Raw genomic sequence first — 19,227 nt, forward strand, 5'->3', positions numbered from 1 at the left:
AACATGAGCACAATGCTAACACCACCATTCATTACTGCACGACAGGCTAACAGTGCTAACATCATCAGGTTGTACTGTACAAACACATAAGCACAATGCTAATGTGTGTGTGTGTGTGTGTGTGTGTGTGTGTGTGTGTGTGTGTGTGTGTGTGTGTGTGTGTGTGTGTGTGTGTGTGTGTGTGTGTGTGTTACCCTGAGGTAATCCAGCAGTTTTCCATCAGTCTTGCGAAGCCCCACCCACTGGGCGGGGTCAACCGGACCAGAGTATAAAACAGACCCACCCATTTCTGAACTGGAGTTAACTGGCTGCAGACAGACAGACAGACAGACAGACAGACAGACAGACAGACAGACAGACAGACAGACAGACAGACAGACAGACAGTATATATTGATTCAATGATGCATTCTTGTTTTGAAATGTTATATTAAAATATATTAAAATGTGACTGTAATCATGTAATTAACACACATGTTTATTACATATTCAAGTGAATCTCACCAGTGAACAGTTGGTGGCGTAGTTTCCTGGTTGGATGGAGTTGAGCTGGTAGATCATTTTAAACACCGCCAACACACACGTCCACACAGTGCACACACTGGACGCTAGGGGGCGCCACGCCCTGCACGGCAACGCTACGGCCCAGCACCCCACGAACACACAGTTTAATACACACACCTGTAACACACACAGTTTAGCACACTCTTGTAATACACGCAAACAGCTTAACGTACAGCTAACACACACCTGTAATGCATACAAGCAAGCACACACATACAAACACATTTATTTATTCCAAAATATTTATTTATGTCCACACAGTTTATCACACACACACACACACACACACACGCACACACACACACACACACCTGTAACACATGCGCGTGCACACGCACGCACGCACACACACACACACACACACACACACACACACACACACACACACACACACACACACACACACACACACACACACACACACACACACACACACACACACACACACACACACACACACACACACACACACACACACAGTCCATCTGTCCATACCTCTCTGACAGACAGCCACATGATGTAAATAGAGATGAGCTTTATGATGTGCAGTTCCAGGAGCCACCAGGCGAGGCGCTGCAGCTTCTGCACAGACATGACGAGACGCAGGAATAAGTCGGACAAACGATCCAACACCAGCCTCCATGAGGAACGCAGGTCTGGACGAAGAGAATAAAGAAATAGAAATATTGAATTAAGACATTAAAACATGTTCGTTGGCTACCTATTTTCACTGACGAAAACTAAAAAAAATAAGCTATGATGACTAAAACTAAGACTAAATATATTGACAATTTCATCAACAAATAAAAATTAGACTAAAATGTTAGGGAGGGACTAGTGGAGAAGAGATCCAGTAGAACTAAGACAAGACATTTTATGTTTGGTTGCGCGCGGGTGTAGCGCTCAAAAAACAGGAGATCTACAAAATATAATAATGGATATTGGCCTTGATAAATGCAATGAATGAATGAATGACCTAGGATCTGATCAGACAGGGTTTCCCGGCCAAACATGCAGGAGTCCTCATCCTCTTCCTCATCTTCATCTCTCCACTTCTCCTCCTCTCTCTCCTTCTCCTCTCTCTCCATCTCTCCTTCTGTCCTCCTCTCATCTCCTCCTCCGCTCTTTAACTCCTCCTCCTTCTCCTCCTCCTCTGGACAGGGAGGTTTGGCCAATGACAGATCAGCTAGACTCCCCTCCAAATGAACCAGCCTAGAGAGAGAGAGAGAGAGAGAGAGAGAGAGAGAGAGAGAGAGAGAGAGAGAGAGAGAGAGAGAGAGAGAGAGAGAGAGAGAGAGAGCGAGAGAGAGACATTTATGTCTACTCACTGTGTCTCAGAGGAGGGCTGTGGACAGTTCAGATACCTGCCTACCAGTGACATCATCAGTAGGCAGGTTTGTCATTTCAAACTTTATTAGAACAATAGCTTCTATTTCTGTAACTTAAAAGGCTGTAGTTTCTATTAGCTTGTAGTCAGGTTTCCTAACTGTTCACAGCCCTCCAATGAGATGCAGAGTGAGCAGACATGAATGGTACCATCTTATAATGAGCATTAGTGAGGACCAATTAGATTAAGGTTCAAAATGGGTGAAGTGCTCCTTTAGGCATTAATATTGCTTTCAGAACCTTCAACTATCATTTACATTTAACCTTAGCTTCTAAAGAGCTGAACGTTTTATGTATGTATTTGCGTCAATAGCAATAGGTCTGCCAAATTCACTGTGTGCGTGCGTGCGTGCGTGCGTGCGTGCGTGCGTGTGTGTTACCTGGTAACGGTACTGTTGTGTGTGTCCACCACAGTCTTCAGGTCTGTCAGGTCAAGAAACGGCTGGTGGAAGTAATGAAGATGTAGAATACACACCTATAGTGTGTACAAACACACACACACTATTAACACATTGACTGCCTGAATTATTTTCACTGCCTATTGTTATTCATGCCAGAGATTTTTCAATGGAAAAAAAAAAGTACTCAGGAGCCGAGATACAACATTTTAAAGTTTTAAGTTAACAAGGAAGTGGATGAGAGTAAAGATCTTCGAAAATTCATATCTCCTTGGTCTTTGGGTCAAATTAAAAAAAAATAAAGTAAAAAAAAAAAAAAAAAATTGATTTTTTTTTTTTTTTACTAAAAACGAGTTAACTCGTTCTTAGCAGATGTTGGCACTCAAGTGATGAAAAGCTAAAAACGAGTTAAGTCGTTTTAGGCATTCAATGTGTTAAAAAAAAGGATTTAAAACAAAGGGGAAAAATAGGTTGTGTGCGTGCATGCGTGCGTGTGTACTGACCAATAGGAATGCAGCAGGTAGAAATATTCTGGTGAACAGAACAGGTACTAAAAACTTCTCCAAACCAAGGTCCTCTAACCTGAAGAGACAGACAGAGAGACAGACAGACAGACAGACAGACAGACGTGCCTTTAGTTGTATGGTTACAGATATCAATACATTTTTAGCGGCGCTAGCCGCGGATATTAGCCCTCTATACCTGGCTTTTGCGTCAACGTTCTGATTGGTCAGGCTCGCCAACGTTCTGATTGGTCAGGCTCGCCAACGTTCTGATTGGTCAGGTCCGTCAACATTCTGATTGGTCAGGCTCGCCAAGGTTCTGATTGGTCAGGTCCGTCAACGTTCTGATTGGTCAGGCTCGCCAACGTTCTGATTGGTCAGGTCCGTCAACGTTCTGATTGGTCAGGCTCGCCAAGGTTCTGATTGGTCAGGTCCGTCAACGTTCTGATTGGTCAGGTCCGTCAACGTTCTGATTGGTCACTATTCATGACATCACTATGTTACTATTCATGACATCACTATGATGTCATGAATATAGAATTAGATGTCTATATAAACAGAAATATTTAATAATTTCATTTTATTATTCATTTGGCTAAAGTCCCCTTCTAGGTAAGTTATTTAAAGTTAGATCCTCAATTTAACTTTATCTTGGGAATCTTGGGATCTGTCCAAGATTCTTCCCAATATGACGAATAGAAAGAGAAAGATACAAGATTTATACACACGCAAAGTTTATTTTTTAGGTACCCACTCTATCAGCTATGACAGATCAGTTTTTGCCACTTACCTTGGAATGCATTTGGTGATTCGCTTCCAATGGCACTATTTAGTGCCACTGGAAGCCTTGAAATAAATTTACAGAGATTTAATATTGTTTCTCTAGTAGAAACACATATCTATGACAAAATATATCAAAGGCGCCGCTACCTTCACACAGGTGTGATTTTTAACTATCAGCTCAATTGATCAGAGAACCCAGGTGGTCAGGTGATCAGGGACCTCTGACCCAACTGACCCTCAACACAGGAGCCCCCCAGGGCTGCGTTCTGAGGCCCCTTCTCTACTCCTTTACACCTACCACTGCGTTTACTTTTTTCTTCTTTTTTTTGGTAGATTTTTTGTAGAACAGGCTGTTCAGATGGTATGATGAGCGCTTGCGGGGGAGTAGATAGGGGCTAAGTGTTTTGCTCAGGGGCACTTTTGACCGGAGCTCAAACCGGTGACCTTGTGATTACCAGACAGCCTCTCTACCCACTACGCTACGGCCGCCCTAAACGTAGTGGTCAAGGTCGCTGACGACGGCACAGTCGCTAAGAGAGGTGGAGGACCTGAAACAACCTGACACGATAGTGGCAGGAGAACAACCTGGCTCTAAAGGCCAATACATGCTCCATCCGATGTCGGAAAAAAAATGTCTGGCTCCGAAAGGCTTTCCGAACTAGTTCAGAGAGTCAGGAGGACATCTGGAGGTGCACGAGTTCTGAGCGAATGTTCTTAGACAGCCCATTAGAAGTTCTGAATTACGTTAATTTGTAGTTACTAGAGGTTTGGGCCGTTATGCCGCGCTCATATCTAGAGTTCAGAATCGATATGTCTGAGTCATAGTGGGTCGGGGGCTTATTCAGAGTACCTGTTGTACATGTCTGTCTGTGTCCCTTTTGTGCCCATATATGGAGATCTCTGTATCTGTCCGTCTACCTGTGTCCCTTTAGGACGAAGGCTCTACGTCCTCCCGGTGGGGGCTCCTCACAGAAACTATCATCACAGACACTAGCCATGCAAACCATGGACTGGTTGTAACACTGCATTAGAGACAGACAGACAGACAGACAGACAGACAGACAGACAGACAGACAGACAGACATACTTGTGTGTAGACAGTGCAGTGTAATAGCTCCAGGTAGAAGGGGAGTTGGGGAACTGGAAGGTGTAAACCAGGATCAGGACAAACATGGAGTATGTTACCACGGCGACCCAGAAATACCTCAACATACTTCGCCAACGCTGATAGTTTAACTGCAGAGAAACACAATGACATACACGATACATCATTTGAATAATACAGACTACATGTGAATGATGCAGGGCAGGCTACAGGCTCTGTTTAAGCTCTGCTCAAACTCTGCTCCACTGTCAGGTTTTGAGCAGAGCTAAAAGGATTCTGAAGAACAAACATCACCCCAGCAATGGAATGTTTGTGCCACTACGCTAAAAAAAAATCACAGCAGCAAGGGTCTGTTTGCGATGATAAGGTTAAACATCACCCCATCAATGGACTGCTTGTGATGCTACGGTCAAACATCACCCCATGCATCAATGGACTGTTTGTGATGATAAGGTCAAACATCACCCCAGCAATGGACTGTTTGTGTCGCTATGCTCAGGCAAGCTCCAACATAAGACTGACCTTACACTGTAGTTGCATGACGGTGTACATCACCATCACATTAATCAGATTAACGTAAGCAACACAGTTGCAGGTTACAGGATATGTTCTATGGAATCCTTCATACGTACAGTAGGTCAAATAGTAGTAGTAGTAGTAGTAACAGTAGTAGTAGTAACAGTAGTAGTAATATTAATAATACCTGGTATAGTGCAGTACATCCCAGGAACATGACCATGTAGATAATTTTGTACATGACGATTCGTCCTTCAAAGCTGACAAAGAAAAACATGGTTCCACACACGTAGATCCAGTACTTCACAAACATCCTGGTTACCACAGCAACCAGCTCCTCCATCCCGTGCACTCCTAGCGCCGCTCCTCCCGGTAGCACCTCCTCTTGGGAGCTCACCTCCCCTTTCTGGAGGAGGTGATCTGGAGGAGAAAACACAACACAGTCTATTAATTAATGTTTTCTTTTCTTTCTTTTTTTACTTCATCGGTAGGCAGATTTGTTAATTTCAACTTTCTATAGCCCACCAGGGGCTATGAAAAGTTTTTGAGCGTTGTTTTGGAGTTTATAACCAGATTATTTATAAAGTTTTGCTGCTGTCAATCTCAGCCTCCATTTACTTTGAGTATTGTCTTGTTTTGGATTCTTCATTCACCGAAAAAGGACACAAAAATTCTCCTTGTTTTCAAGACACACGTGGTGCAGTCGGTAGCGCTGTCGCCTCACAGCTACAAGGTCCTGGGTTTGATTCCCGCCGGGGACGCTTCCCGGCGGGAATCAAACTCCTCCGCGGCGTCAGTGCCCATAACCTAGGTGGGGTTGGCGAAAAGGCATTTTGGTGTGGAGTTTGCGTGGTCTCCCCGTGTCCCCTAGGGTAGGAGGTACCCTCACAAAAAACATGCAGTTATCCTGGTCTCTATAGTGAGACCAGGAGGAGGCAGTATAGACGAATCCACAGACGCGCTGCCTGTAGGCAATCATAACTGCGGTGCGGAGAGGCAGCCGATTGACACCGCAGTTATGATTGCCTACAGGCAGCGCGTCTGTGGATTCGTCTATAGAGACAAGGATTAGTGCATGTTTTTTGTGAGGGTACCTACCCTAGGGGACACGGGGAGAACATGCAGACTCCACACTGAAATGCCCTTTCGCCAACCCCACCTAGGGTATGTCTACACCAGTGCTGTGGACAGTCAGTCAGTGTGAGCAGGAAACAGGTGTTTTACCTTCGCTGTGGACAGTGATGGTGGCCAGGTGTCCATCTGTCTGTCTCTCCGCCTGTCTCTCTTTCTTCTCCGTCAGCTTCTGACGCAGCAGAGCCCAGAACGTCAACAGACACACGATCTGCAACAGGAGTACTGTAATCAGATTACCTTTATCTATAACAGTATACTGTAATCAGATTAACTTAATCTATAAAGGTGTGTTCAGTGTGTATGATAAAGAGACGGGTGATTTTTCCCACAGTCGCATAAAAATGGTGTACCTTGGAGGCCAGCTCTTTAAAGGGGACGTCCTTCCGGATGAACATTCCAGGGATGGGCTCGACCGTGGGGAAGCTGTAAATGTATTGCAATAAGAGCAGCAGGTTGCCGTAGGCGACCAGCCACGGTGATGACATCATGGTGTACCGCCGCTTGTCGCGGAGCATCCAGAGTGCGCACGACCACAACAACAACACGCATGTCAGCCATGACACGTATGTGATGGACCATGCCTGCAACACGACAAGGAGAAGGTGATTGAGTTTAAATACTTGGGATCAACTGTCCAAAATACCACCAGTTGGTCTCCAGCTAAATGATGGAGTTGGTAACCAAATGGACCCTTATAGATCTTTAACTCTTGAGAGCGTCATTTTACACTCTCAAATGTAACGCTCTCAAATGAAACGCATAAAATCAAACCCATTCATTTTACGCTCTCAAGAGTTAAAATTATTGTTAAACATCTGCATTACTTCATTTACATGAAGTCTACACAATTAGAGAATGTGCAAGAATTGTTATTTTGATCAATGTTTGCCTGTTGTCTCTCCTATGGTACCAACATCAATACAGCATGGAATTGTGGACTAAATCTCATCAAATGGTGGTCCGTGGCTCAAATGCCGAATAAATAATGGACCTTGATGTGAAAAGGGTTGAAAACCACTGCATTAGAGGATGAGCCCAGGTTGGAAGGTTTGGAGATAAAGCAAGAGAGGCGAGGTTGAGATGGTTTGTACGTGTGCAGAGGAGGAATGAGGATTATGGATGTGGTGAAAGAAGACATGCAATTAGTTACTCCACCAGTGGAAAGTAACTGGATGTGAGATGACCATTTAAAGACAACGCGTCACTAGAAAGGGCTGGGGAACTGTTTAGGGCCATCACAGTTTGTGTATGTGTGCTTGTGCATGCCTGTGTGCATGCGCGTACGTGCGCGTGCCTGCAGGTATTCACCATCATTGCGATCAAGGCACAGATGTAACTCTGTTTCATGAGGAAACGGAAGGCAGTCGACATGGAACCTCCACTCTCCTCCCAATGGTCTGCTTCAAACACTGTGTCTGGAGGAGAGGAGAGAGATTCACTATTTTGGTATTTGAAATAATTGAAATATTTGGGGATCGACTTGGAAACATAGACCAACCTGATTGGTTGAGGGAGTAGTGATGAATGCAGTAATGGTCCAATCCCAGTGCTGCGTCCTGGGTAGGCGGGGCTACTGAGTAGTGTGGAGGAGTGTCAGGGGTTGACATCACCAGCATCTGGGAAATATTAGGAATGAGAGCACTGGTCACATAAAGGGACATACATACACACATACATACGTACATACAGTACATACAGTACATACATACATATATACATACATACAACACGTATGCTCTGTGGTTAAACTTAGAATGACAAGATCCTTATACGAATTCATATTTGCAGAGAATATCAGGAGTCTTGGACACAGAAACAGTGTCATACTGCATGTAGCGCAGCTTATGTCAGTAGCCTATTTGAACCCAGCAAAGTCAGCAAACAGACTGTGTTTGCTGTGTAACAGACAGACAGACAGACAGACAGACAGACAGACAGACAGACAGACAGACAGACAGACAGATAAATATATACATGGATACCTCCGTCGAGCTGCATGCCTCTTGAGTGGACATCACCTGGATGATAAATGTACACACACACACACACACACACACACACACACACACGCACGCACGCACGCACGCACGCACACACGCACGCACGCACGCACGCACGCACGCACGCATGCACACACACAATTGTCTTGATTAATTGATTTGATTTGTTTATTGACAACAATATATATGTACAAAACCTCTAATTCTGGTCAAAAATATGACAAATAAAAGCCTGTGGGCTTATTTCCATTGTGGTCCTATTTGATAATGTGACATATACATGCAGTTTGCTATACATTCATGTAAAACAAAAAACATTCCACGTGACTGCTGCGTAATACAAAAAAAAAAAAAACTCCTTTCCCATACTGCTTTTAAATCAGGATGGAACACATTTCTGTATTGCAGCGTCTGGTGGAGTAGCTATGAAAATTAATTGCATACATATTTGAGAGCAACATCGTTTACAATCCTGTGAACCATTAGTCTATCGAGACAGACTATTGACTCACGCAATTTTCAGACACTTCCGTTCCGTCACACAATATGTCCGATGGAAGCGCTGAAGATGATATGGGATTAAAGCGGATTGAGAGACTAGTGAAACATGCACATTTGGGTAAATGAAATGCTCACTTCCACTCGGAGCCAGCCGAGGTTACTGAAATGAGTCGGGGGGGACATGAGTTCTGGGATAGAGATTGTTGATCAACTCATTTATGATGAGAGGTCTGCAGTTTCTTTGTTTGTGGATCACAGGGATGCTATTGTACCAGGATGTGCAGGCGTAATCAAAATGGCATTGGATGAGTGCCACTGCCGACATTTTCAATGAACGTTTGTCAATGAATGTGAATATCCTGGCTAAAGATTTTAGTTTGGGGTAGATATTTGAGATTACTTGAGCCATGCTCCCTCCAGATAGTTTGTTTAATATGCAGTAAGTAAGCAACTTCAGCTGCAACTTAAGAGTCACCTACTACCACTCTGAAACCAGGGTACCTTTGAAGTTCCTTACTTAGGAATGTTTCAACCTCTGATTTCTCCTGGTGAGAGATCATGAGTGTTGCGTCTTCAGCAAAAAGAAACAAATTACAATCACAGGCTGACTTCATATCATTAACATAATAGTAAAACGAGGAGTGGGCCGAAGATGATCCCTGAGGGACCCCCAAATGTTAGTGGTTGCGGTGAGGACATGGTGCTATTTATATCCACCCTTTGTTCTCTGCTGTCTAAATAAGACCATGCGTTACTGTGTTAAAAGCTTTCTGAAGGTCCTGTGTGTGTGTGTGTGTGTGTGTGTGTGTGTGTGTGTGTGTGTGTGTGTGTGTGTGTGTGTGTGTGTGTGTGTGTGTGTGTGTGTGTGTGTGTGTGTGTGTGTGTGTGTGTGTGTGTGTGTGTGTGTGTGTGTGTGTGTGTGTGTGCGCGCGCGCGCGTGTGTGTGTGCATGTGCGTGTTCTCACATGTCGTCTCCACAGCTCTCTTCTCCTTTCTGCTGTGATGTCAGTGCTGATGTCATCAGGAATATCATTATTGATGATGTCACTAGGTCCAGGTGTCTCCCCTCCCCCTCCTCCTTCACCCCCATTGGTCCACTGGCCAAACACACACACACACACACACACACACACACACACACACACACACACACACACACACACACACACACACACACACACACACACACACACACACACACACACACACACACACACACACACACACACACAATGTGTTATGGCATTCATAAAACTGCCGTCTTAAAATGTAAGTATAGTAATACAAACGTGTGTGTGTGTGTGTGTGTGTGTGTGTGTGTGTGTGTGTGTGTGTGTGTGTGTGTGTGTGTGTGTGTGTGTGTGTGTGTGTGTGTGTGTGTGTGTCCTGGGTATGACGTTAAACTGCCCCGTTGTAACTACCATCGTCAATGTAGTCGGTGCAGTGGATACATTTGCAATTTCTGTGGACTATGTAGCTTGCATACAAGAAGGCACTTCTCACGGGTGGACTCTGCCAACAGCCGACGCTACCTGACGCCCCCTCCTTCCCGTGAACAGCTACCGGGAAGAGAGGCAATAGACCCGGCGGCCTTCCAGCGGTATGTCCGTCCGCTGTCGGAATAGCAACGGGTGTACTTCCAGGCCCATGAGAACAACTACAGAGAGTGCTTTAACACCAAGCAGCAGTGCAAGACTAAGCCGTTTGTTTCCTCTGATGATCCAGCCAAGGACATTATACCCATGGACTGGTTGTTGGAGGGTTTCTAACAACTTGGGAGGGATGCCCAAAGACGAGGTAGAAAGGCTGGCAAAGTATTGTGCCGTCTCTGCCGCCATATGTGGCGGAGCCGCCGCTACTTGGAGTGCTGAATGACATGCGTCTTGTATCATGAGGACATATCCATGAGTTTGTAAATGTAACCTTTACTGCAACTAAAACATTGGTGTCCCTGTATGCTTTCCCTGTGTGTGGACATAAACACATTGTTAAACTGTGTGTGTGTGTGTGTGTGTGTGTGTGTGTGTGTGTGTGTGTGTGTGTGTGTGTGTGTGTGTGTGTGTGTGTGTGTGTGTGTGTACCTGTATCCTACACAGTGTAGCAGTGGTATAGTACAGCAGCAGCAGCACCAGAGGTTGACAAAAATGGAACCAGCTGAGTGTAGTGTTGAAGTTCAGCCGCCAGGGGGCTCCACAGTCCTCATCTACAATAGATACCATTCCAAACACACTGACAAGCACACGCGTGTATATACATACACACACACACACACACACACACACACACACACACACACACACACACACACACACACACACACACACACACACACACACACACACACACACACACACACACACACACACACACACACACACACACACACACACACACACACACACACACACACACACAGACAAATGAAAATAAAGGTGTGCGTGCGTGCGCCTATTTCAAATACAGCCGATAAATAACTTCAATATACAAAATGACTGACAATGACCGATACCAGTAATCAAAAAGAAATCATGTAATAGGGCCAAAATAGGCCATACTTAATTATTTTATATTTGAAAATGCAAGGCAAGGCAAGGCAAGGCAATATTTCTTTTTTATAGCACATTCAATGTAAACAAGGCAATTCAATGTGCTTTACACAGAACATCAAGGAAAGCATTAGGATTCATAAAACAACAGACTCAATCAAAGGCAGCAGCAAACAGAAAGGTCTTTAATTGTACATTTACATGTACATGTGTGCGCGCACGCGCGTGTGTACCTAGCGTAGCTGTCATTGGCTGGGATGAAGTGATGGACAACGGGAAGTTGATAGACGTAGAGGAGAAGCAGGTGACCAGCGGAGTAAACCAGTGAACACACACACACACAGCTGAACAGCAGCACACTGACCTCCCCATACACACACCAACACGTGCACACTCCCTGAAACACACACAAATACAACAAGGACGAGAGAGACGGGTAGATGATGGCTGGAGAGAGAGAGAGAGAGAGAGAGAGAGAGAGAGAGAGAGAGAGAGAGAGAGAGAGAGAGAGATGGACAGACACACACACAGACAGTGAGAGAGAGACACACAGACACACACACAGACAGTGAGAGAGAGACACACAGACAGGGAGAGAGCCAGAGACAGACAGACAGACAGACAGACAGACAGACAGACAGACAGACAAAAAGAGATACAGAGAGAGACAGAGACAGCAAGATATACACAGAAAAAGAGGAGATAGAGCGACAGAGAGATAAGAGAGAGAGAGAGAGAGAGAGAGACAGACAGACAGACAGACAGACAGACAGACAGACAGACAGACAGACAGACAGACAGACAAAAAGAGATACAGAGAGAGAGACACAGACACCAAGATATACACAAAAGAAAGAGAGAGAGAGAGACATTTGAAATGATTATTCAGTAAAACTACTGCATAATGTATTGATATTATGTATCAATGATACATATATCATTGATAAATGATACTGTATATGTATATCCCATTTAGATCTGAGGCCGATTTTAGAAACACCTTCTAAATAACCGACGTTTAATTAAAAACTTCAATTATGTATTCAAAAGATTCAGAAAAAATCATATTGCTATTATGAACATGTAAAAATGACACAGATGCTTTCCCTCGTTGAAAGGTACGGGTATAACAACGTATCGGCTTTCCAGGTCTAAATGGGATATACTGTATTACTGATATATTTATTGAAATATGTATTGATAACACAATTTGTTAACCCATTAAGACCTGGAACTGTGTCATTTTTTGATTTGAGCTAAAAAGCATTAATTTACACTTTGGGCAATCGTGAAAATGTGTGCAAATCTTCTGAATAAATATATTTTTAAAGCGAACATTTTTAACTCAAATCTTTGCTTCTGGGGGGTCCCTGGAAAAACATATTTTGATGGGGGTCCGCAGCCAAATACATATAATTTTGGGGGTCCTTGACATGAAAAAGATTGAGCACCACTGATATAGAGACATACGTTTTTCAGAAAACTGTTGGGATTTAGGAGACATGTAGAATCGGCTTCAGGTCTCAATTTGTTAATACATGGTATTGATCGATCAGATGTCCTACCTGTCAATCCCAGCAGAGCAGTCAGGAGAACCTTCCCTCCCACCGTCGTCATGACGTCACCAATCAGCTGCCGGCTCCTGGACGCCAACAACACCAACGGACCAATCAGATTACACCTGGTGTCCTCCTCTTCCTCCGCCCCCTCGCCAAGAACAGAGTCCTCCTCGAATATCACATCCTCCTCCTCTCTAGTCTCTTCACCTCTCCCCTCCTTCTGGTCTCTCCTCTCCTCTCTCCTCTCCTCCTGGTCGCTCCTCTCCTCTGTCCTCTCCTCCTGGTCTCTCCTCTCCTCCTGGTCTCTCCTCTGCTCCTCCTCCGGCTGTTAAAAGGCAAATAGAATGACTGATAGATGACTTTTTATGTTCTGTTGATAAAACTAAACAGAATTAATCAATTAACCCATTGAGACCTGAAGCCGATTCTACATGTCTCCTAAATCTCAGTATTCTGAAAAACCTATGTTTCTATATCAGTGGTTATCAAACTTTTTCATGTCAAGGACCCCAAAATGATATGTATTTGGCCTCGGACCCCCATCAAAATATTTTGTACCAGGGACCCCCAGAAGCAAAGATTTGAGTTAAAAATGTTCGCTTTAAAATTATCTATATTCAAAGATTTGCACACATTTTCACGATTTTTCAGAAATAGCAGATCTACAAGCTCGTAGCGCGGCACTCGGTGCCGCGCTATGAGCTTGTATATCTGCTATTTTTGAATAGCCCAAAGTGTAAAATAATGCTTTTTAGCTCAAATCTAAAAATGACACAGTTCCAGGTCTTAATGGGTTAAATGAACTTTGTACAAATCAATTAAATAGAATAGTTCACGTTAATTTCTTCAGGTTTCATGGCTTTCATGGCTTTCTACAAACCGGTCTGTGTGTGTGTCTATCTGTTTATTGTCTGTCTGTGTGTCCGTTTGCAGCTAATCTCTCAAACCACTGGACCGAACAGCACCAAATGACTCGTGCACACTACAGGTGTGCACGAGTCCACCTTGACCCTTGTCTCTTGGGTAAGCTGGGTATGGGTCGGAATTATTATAATTGCAACGCGTCTAGACTAGAGTATGTGAACATGAAATGGATTTACCTGTATGGACCCGTGAGGACCCGATCAGCTTTAGTTCCATAAACTCTTTAAACCTTTAAAAATCAGACATAATATATGCATTGTAATTACATTCTAAAAATCCATATGGTCTTTTCTACCATATGGAATGAACCGCACTTAACGTTAACAGCCGATTGAAACGCAGCCAAGCTCAAGTGCAGTGCAGCGACGGGGTCTGGTTATTCTGATAGTGATCGTATTTGCGTACGTACTTGCCTAACCCATTGAGACCTGAAGCCGATTCTACATGTCTCCTAAATCTCAACAGTATTCTGAAAAACGCATGTTTCTATATCAGTGCTGCTCAATCTTTTTCATGTCAAGGACCCCCAAAATGATATGAATTTGGCAGCGGACCCCCATCAAAATATTGTTTTCCAGGGACCCCCCAGAAGCAAAGATTTGAGTTAAAAATGTTTGCTTAAAAATATATATATTCAGACGATTTGCACACATTTTCACGATTTTTCAAAAATAGCCCAAAGTGTAAAATAATGCTTTTTAGCTCAAATCTAAAAATGACAGTTCCAGGTCTTAATGGGCTAAGCACAGTGCGGGATACTGTAATGACACTTTGACTGCGTGCATTTTGTTCTACATGTAGTTCAGGTTAGTCTATGTATCTATCTATATCTATCTATATTATCATGTGAAAATCAGGCCGGGGCAATAGTGCACCATGCCATTAGACCAAAGATATAATGTACCTCCACGCATAAGACCTTCTGTTTCCCTCAGGCTTTTTGTTAGGTAGTCTGTGTGTGCGTTTGTGTGCGTGTGTGTTGAATGTCCCCTGCATTGAACAGCGTTAACAATGACTGACAGTAACGTAGTTAGAGTTAAATGATAGCTTACTGAGTTACAGTGTAACTTTATTAACACACAACATGAGACACCTTAATACACTTATAATGACATCCCTACGACATCACCACGACATCACAACAACCTGATGTCTGCAGACCAGAGGAGAGGAGAGGAGAGGAGAGGAGAGGATATTTGTCAATTAAAGTGGTGTTCATTAGGAATGAATTGTCTGGACTACAGAAGAGGGCTCCAATGTCACTGTGCACGTGCAAGCGTGTGTGCGAGCGTGCGTGCATGCGTGAGTGTGTGTGTATGTGCGTGTGTGCATGCATACATATGTACTGTATGTACGTGCTACCTGGGTGTTGTTTTGTGAGCGGAGACACAGTGTCCAGGTCACTAGGCTGACAGCCAATAGGATGACATCAGGAAGGAACACTCGAAAAACTGAGGCCGTGTCTGAAACACTGACACACACACACACACACACACACACACACACACACACACACACACACACACACACACACACACACACACACACACACACACACACACACACACACACACACACACACACACACACACACACACACACACACACAGTCAGAGAGGATTTCACGTCACTAGATGCCATGGTTACTCAAGAGGTTAGTGAGCGACCTGTTGGACTCCGTATTAGACATAACGGTCAACCCAGGCATTCCATATTGGGACATGGTTGGCCCATCGTGACCTCATCACGATGTCAGGAGAAAGAATGCTAGAGTGAAAAGTAACAATGTCGTTTAGGGGTGCCGTAACCTCAGTACGCAGACGTTCTTTATGTTTGTTTAAAAAACAAAAAAGGGGTGCCGTGGATGAAAAACAAAAAGATCTGTTTGTTTTTCTAATAACTCAAACCCAGTATTTGGGAAACAGTGGGTTAGGAGATGGAAGAAGGAATGGCTCTTTGCAATGGAAACACATTCAGACTGGCTAATGAAGTGAGAGGAAACAGACATTCAGGCTGAGTGTCAGACTAACTGGATCATATTCATTAGTTAGAGTAATCTCTCAAGCCAGACCACTCTTCCACCCTGTCCCTCCATACAGGACACTAGTGCTGCAAAATATGAGATAATATGTAATAACATCGTTGAATATTGCCGTGATGATATGACGCAAGATACGTAAACAAATACTGAAGTGTATACAGTTTGAGTGTCTTTCTGCCTTTGGTTCGCGGCTTTGTCTATAGATTTGTGTATTGTAGTAGCCCGACTACTACAATAGTGGTGTGTTCTACCGTGTTATGTTGTACACACCGTATACAGTGCAGATTTTCTAGAGAAAAAAAAACATTTCATCCATTGAAAACGCGCTAGCTTATAGCCACGACCACGCACATTTCGTGCAGGGAATGATTATCGTATACCTCCAAAAAAAAACTAGACCACACCACTGAGTAGCTGCTTGCTCAAGTAATGCTCAGGGGGTTTGAGTGTTTGCTCAGAAGGTTGACAATTTTGAGGGAACATTGCATAGAACCCAGACAATGAAAAGCCTAGGCCTACTGTAAGCACACACTGAAAAAAACGAATAAATAACTATATTTCCATTCCAACAACATGGTTTTATTGAAAACATTGCAGCTGGCTACAGCTGCTGTATTGACAATGAATATGCTGTATACCCCCAACTTAGCAAATGCGTTTCTTACTGCTCCCCTGAACACATTTTATTATAATCCAAACAAAAACATCCTTTATACACGGATTGTTGAAATGTATATTGCTTTTGCGATGTGTATTGCGCATGTTATCATGTATCATGTATTCAGCCCAACAGGATACATACGACAAACACTGTGTCAGAAAAGCTGACCAGCGAAGCTAAATAAATGTCACTATACTGTACTTCACTTTGTTGTCTGTTTTGTTTAGCTTTTGTTTAGTTTTATTTCTAGCTCTTTTATTATTCGCTCTGTAAATATCGGTAAAAAAAACTGTTATCGTTTTTATTTGATTTGATCACATAACAAGATTACATAAACAAAACGTGTGTGTGTGTGTGTGTGTGTGTGTGTGTGTGTGTGTGTGTGTGTGTGTGTGTGTGTGTGTGTGTGTGTGTGTGTGTGTGTGTGTGTGTGTGTGTGTGTGTGTGTTTTTGTAGGCGTATAAAGAGCCAAGCAGACTAGACAGAGAGACTAGTGTCTGAAACTCCTACTGGTGACACACACATACACACACACACACACACACACACACACACACACGAGAGCTACTTGAAGTTGTTAAGGCTAGTCTGTTTATAATCACTTCCTCCCACGTGTGTGTGCGTGTGCACGTGTGTGTGTGTGTGTGTGTGTGTGTGTGTGTGTGTGTGTGTGTGTGTGTGTGTGTGTGTGTGTGTGTGTGTGTGTGTGTGTGTGTGTGTGTGTGTGTGTGTGTGTGTGTGTGTGTGTGTGTGTGTGTGTGTTGATCTGATCACTTGCAAATAGATGCTAGTATTTTTATAAATATATGTACAAGCTGTGTACTTATTTATTCATAATTCAGTCAGATTTACTTAGACAGATGCTAGGTTTGATGTTTACCAGATGCTAGGTTTGATGTTTACCTGATGCTAGGTTTGATGTTTGCCCTAGTTTCTTTGTATTGTACGTGTCTGACTATTTACCCCGTTACTGCTACCCTTAAGCTGATGTTAATGACAGAGTTGACATGTTATGTAAATGTCATGCTTTGTAGCCTGTGGCAATAAACACACACGCACACGCACACGCACACACACACACACACACACATAAATTGCAGGTGTGTCAGACAGGCGACAGACTAACAAGATGCAGATGTTGAAAGCTTAAGTAACACACGCACGCACGCACGCACACACACACGCACACGCACACGCGCACACACACACACACACACACACACACACACACACACACACACACACACACACACGCACACGCACACACAGTGTGTCTTGACTTGTCAGAGCAGAAAAATGTGCGAGAGCAGAGACACAGACAAACGGATAGATAGAAGACAAACAGACAGACAAACAGACAGACAGACAGACAGATATCTATGACGTCACTTCCTGTGTGACTGTTAACACGCCTTGAGGGAACAGCTGTTCTTGGGTTGCAACAATACTTCCATTGTTTAAAAAGATCAACACAAAGTCAGCAGTTACCATGGGAACAGAGGGTCGGTAATGCCAGAGGTTCACAAAGTGGGGTCCGGGGACCCTTGCCTTGAGGAGGTTGTATTTAGTAAGCAAATGGACCCTTACAGGTCTGTAACTCGGAGAGTGTTACACTCTCTGAGTTATGGGGGTCCGGAAGTTTGAAAACCACAGGGTAAAGCCTAATGGAGAGGGGGAGGGGGGAGTGGGGGTTTGGGGGAGGTGGTCGGGGGGGCCTTCATACAGGAGGATATACATACAGTAGGTCTTACCTCTCTAAGCCCAGATGACGAAGAGTCTTCTCCCAGGTGGAGCCTGCACGCACACGCACACACACACACACACACACACACACACACACACACACACACACACACACACACACACACACACACACACACACACACACACACACACAGTGCAGGAGTTTGGTATGTGAGAAATTCACTGGTTCATGAGAGGACAAAAGTCTCTCACACACACATGCACGCACAGGCTGGTGTGTGTGAATAAAACATTCTTTCATAAATATGAATATGCTTCTTCATTGGGCCGGAGGCCCCCACCAACACGTGACTTTATGTTGTTTATCGCTGCATTAGTGACCCCTACAGGCTGTTCAGTGTAGCTTATATAAGGGCTGTAACTAGCGATTATTCTGTCGATGACTTTTTCATGATTTTTCTTTTGTAATCTATTAACACATTGATGGCAAAGATCGCATTGATGCGTTCTTTCAAATGCATCACTAGATGGCCAAGATCGCATCGATGCGTTCTTTCCAAAAAAACTCAAAATTCCACAAGGGGCGACCTAACACAGCTTTGGAATGATCGATCGTCACTCAGAGAAGAAGCAGTCGGATGTGACGTCCTTCCAACCAAACCACCCGTTTTCGGCGGACCAAAGCCCCAAAATGGCGGATCGCGGTTGGAACGTTATTGTCCCTGTGGATTCACAGATCCCTCCGCCTACTCACCGGAACCTTTTTTCGTCTTTTTTTTAACACAATGTATCCTCCACAGCGTTTCAACGATCGTTGATTTAAGGTAAAATAACGCTGGCATGGGGATAGAAAACTATGTTTAATATCTTGGCATCGACTAGTTTGATTAACTGTCCCACCCC

The 19,227-nt window shown here is 43.9% G+C and overlaps 1 protein-coding gene across 1 annotated transcript in view; it reads right to left on the reverse strand.

The window, feature by feature from the left end:
• LOC311038621 (piezo-type mechanosensitive ion channel component 2-like) overlaps positions 1-19,227 on the reverse strand; it is a 69,635-nt gene that overhangs the window by 37,596 nt on the left and 12,812 nt on the right. The window contains exons 4-22 of the mRNA XM_084048193.1: positions 18,372-18,414; positions 15,281-15,389; positions 13,001-13,319; positions 11,669-11,882; positions 10,971-11,118; positions 9,855-9,986; positions 8,371-8,406; positions 7,887-8,004; positions 7,697-7,803; positions 6,739-6,969; positions 6,479-6,596; positions 5,442-5,674; positions 4,721-4,869; positions 2,851-2,929; positions 2,330-2,424; positions 1,540-1,775; positions 1,059-1,219; positions 504-680; positions 195-308 (exon numbers count right to left, since the gene is read on the reverse strand). Of these exons, the coding sequence (XP_083904319.1) occupies positions 195-308; positions 504-680; positions 1,059-1,219; positions 1,540-1,775; positions 2,330-2,424; positions 2,851-2,929; positions 4,721-4,869; positions 5,442-5,674; positions 6,479-6,596; positions 6,739-6,969; positions 7,697-7,803; positions 7,887-8,004; positions 8,371-8,406; positions 9,855-9,986; positions 10,971-11,118; positions 11,669-11,882; positions 13,001-13,319; positions 15,281-15,389; positions 18,372-18,414 (2,819 nt within the window). The remainder of the gene's footprint in view (positions 1-194; positions 309-503; positions 681-1,058; positions 1,220-1,539; positions 1,776-2,329; positions 2,425-2,850; positions 2,930-4,720; positions 4,870-5,441; positions 5,675-6,478; positions 6,597-6,738; positions 6,970-7,696; positions 7,804-7,886; positions 8,005-8,370; positions 8,407-9,854; positions 9,987-10,970; positions 11,119-11,668; positions 11,883-13,000; positions 13,320-15,280; positions 15,390-18,371; positions 18,415-19,227) is intronic.

Source organism: Gymnoscopelus microlampas (genome assembly GCF_963454915.1).
Source record: "Gymnoscopelus microlampas genome assembly, chromosome: 22".
Lineage (NCBI taxonomy): Eukaryota > Metazoa > Chordata > Actinopteri > Myctophiformes > Myctophidae > Gymnoscopelus > Gymnoscopelus microlampas.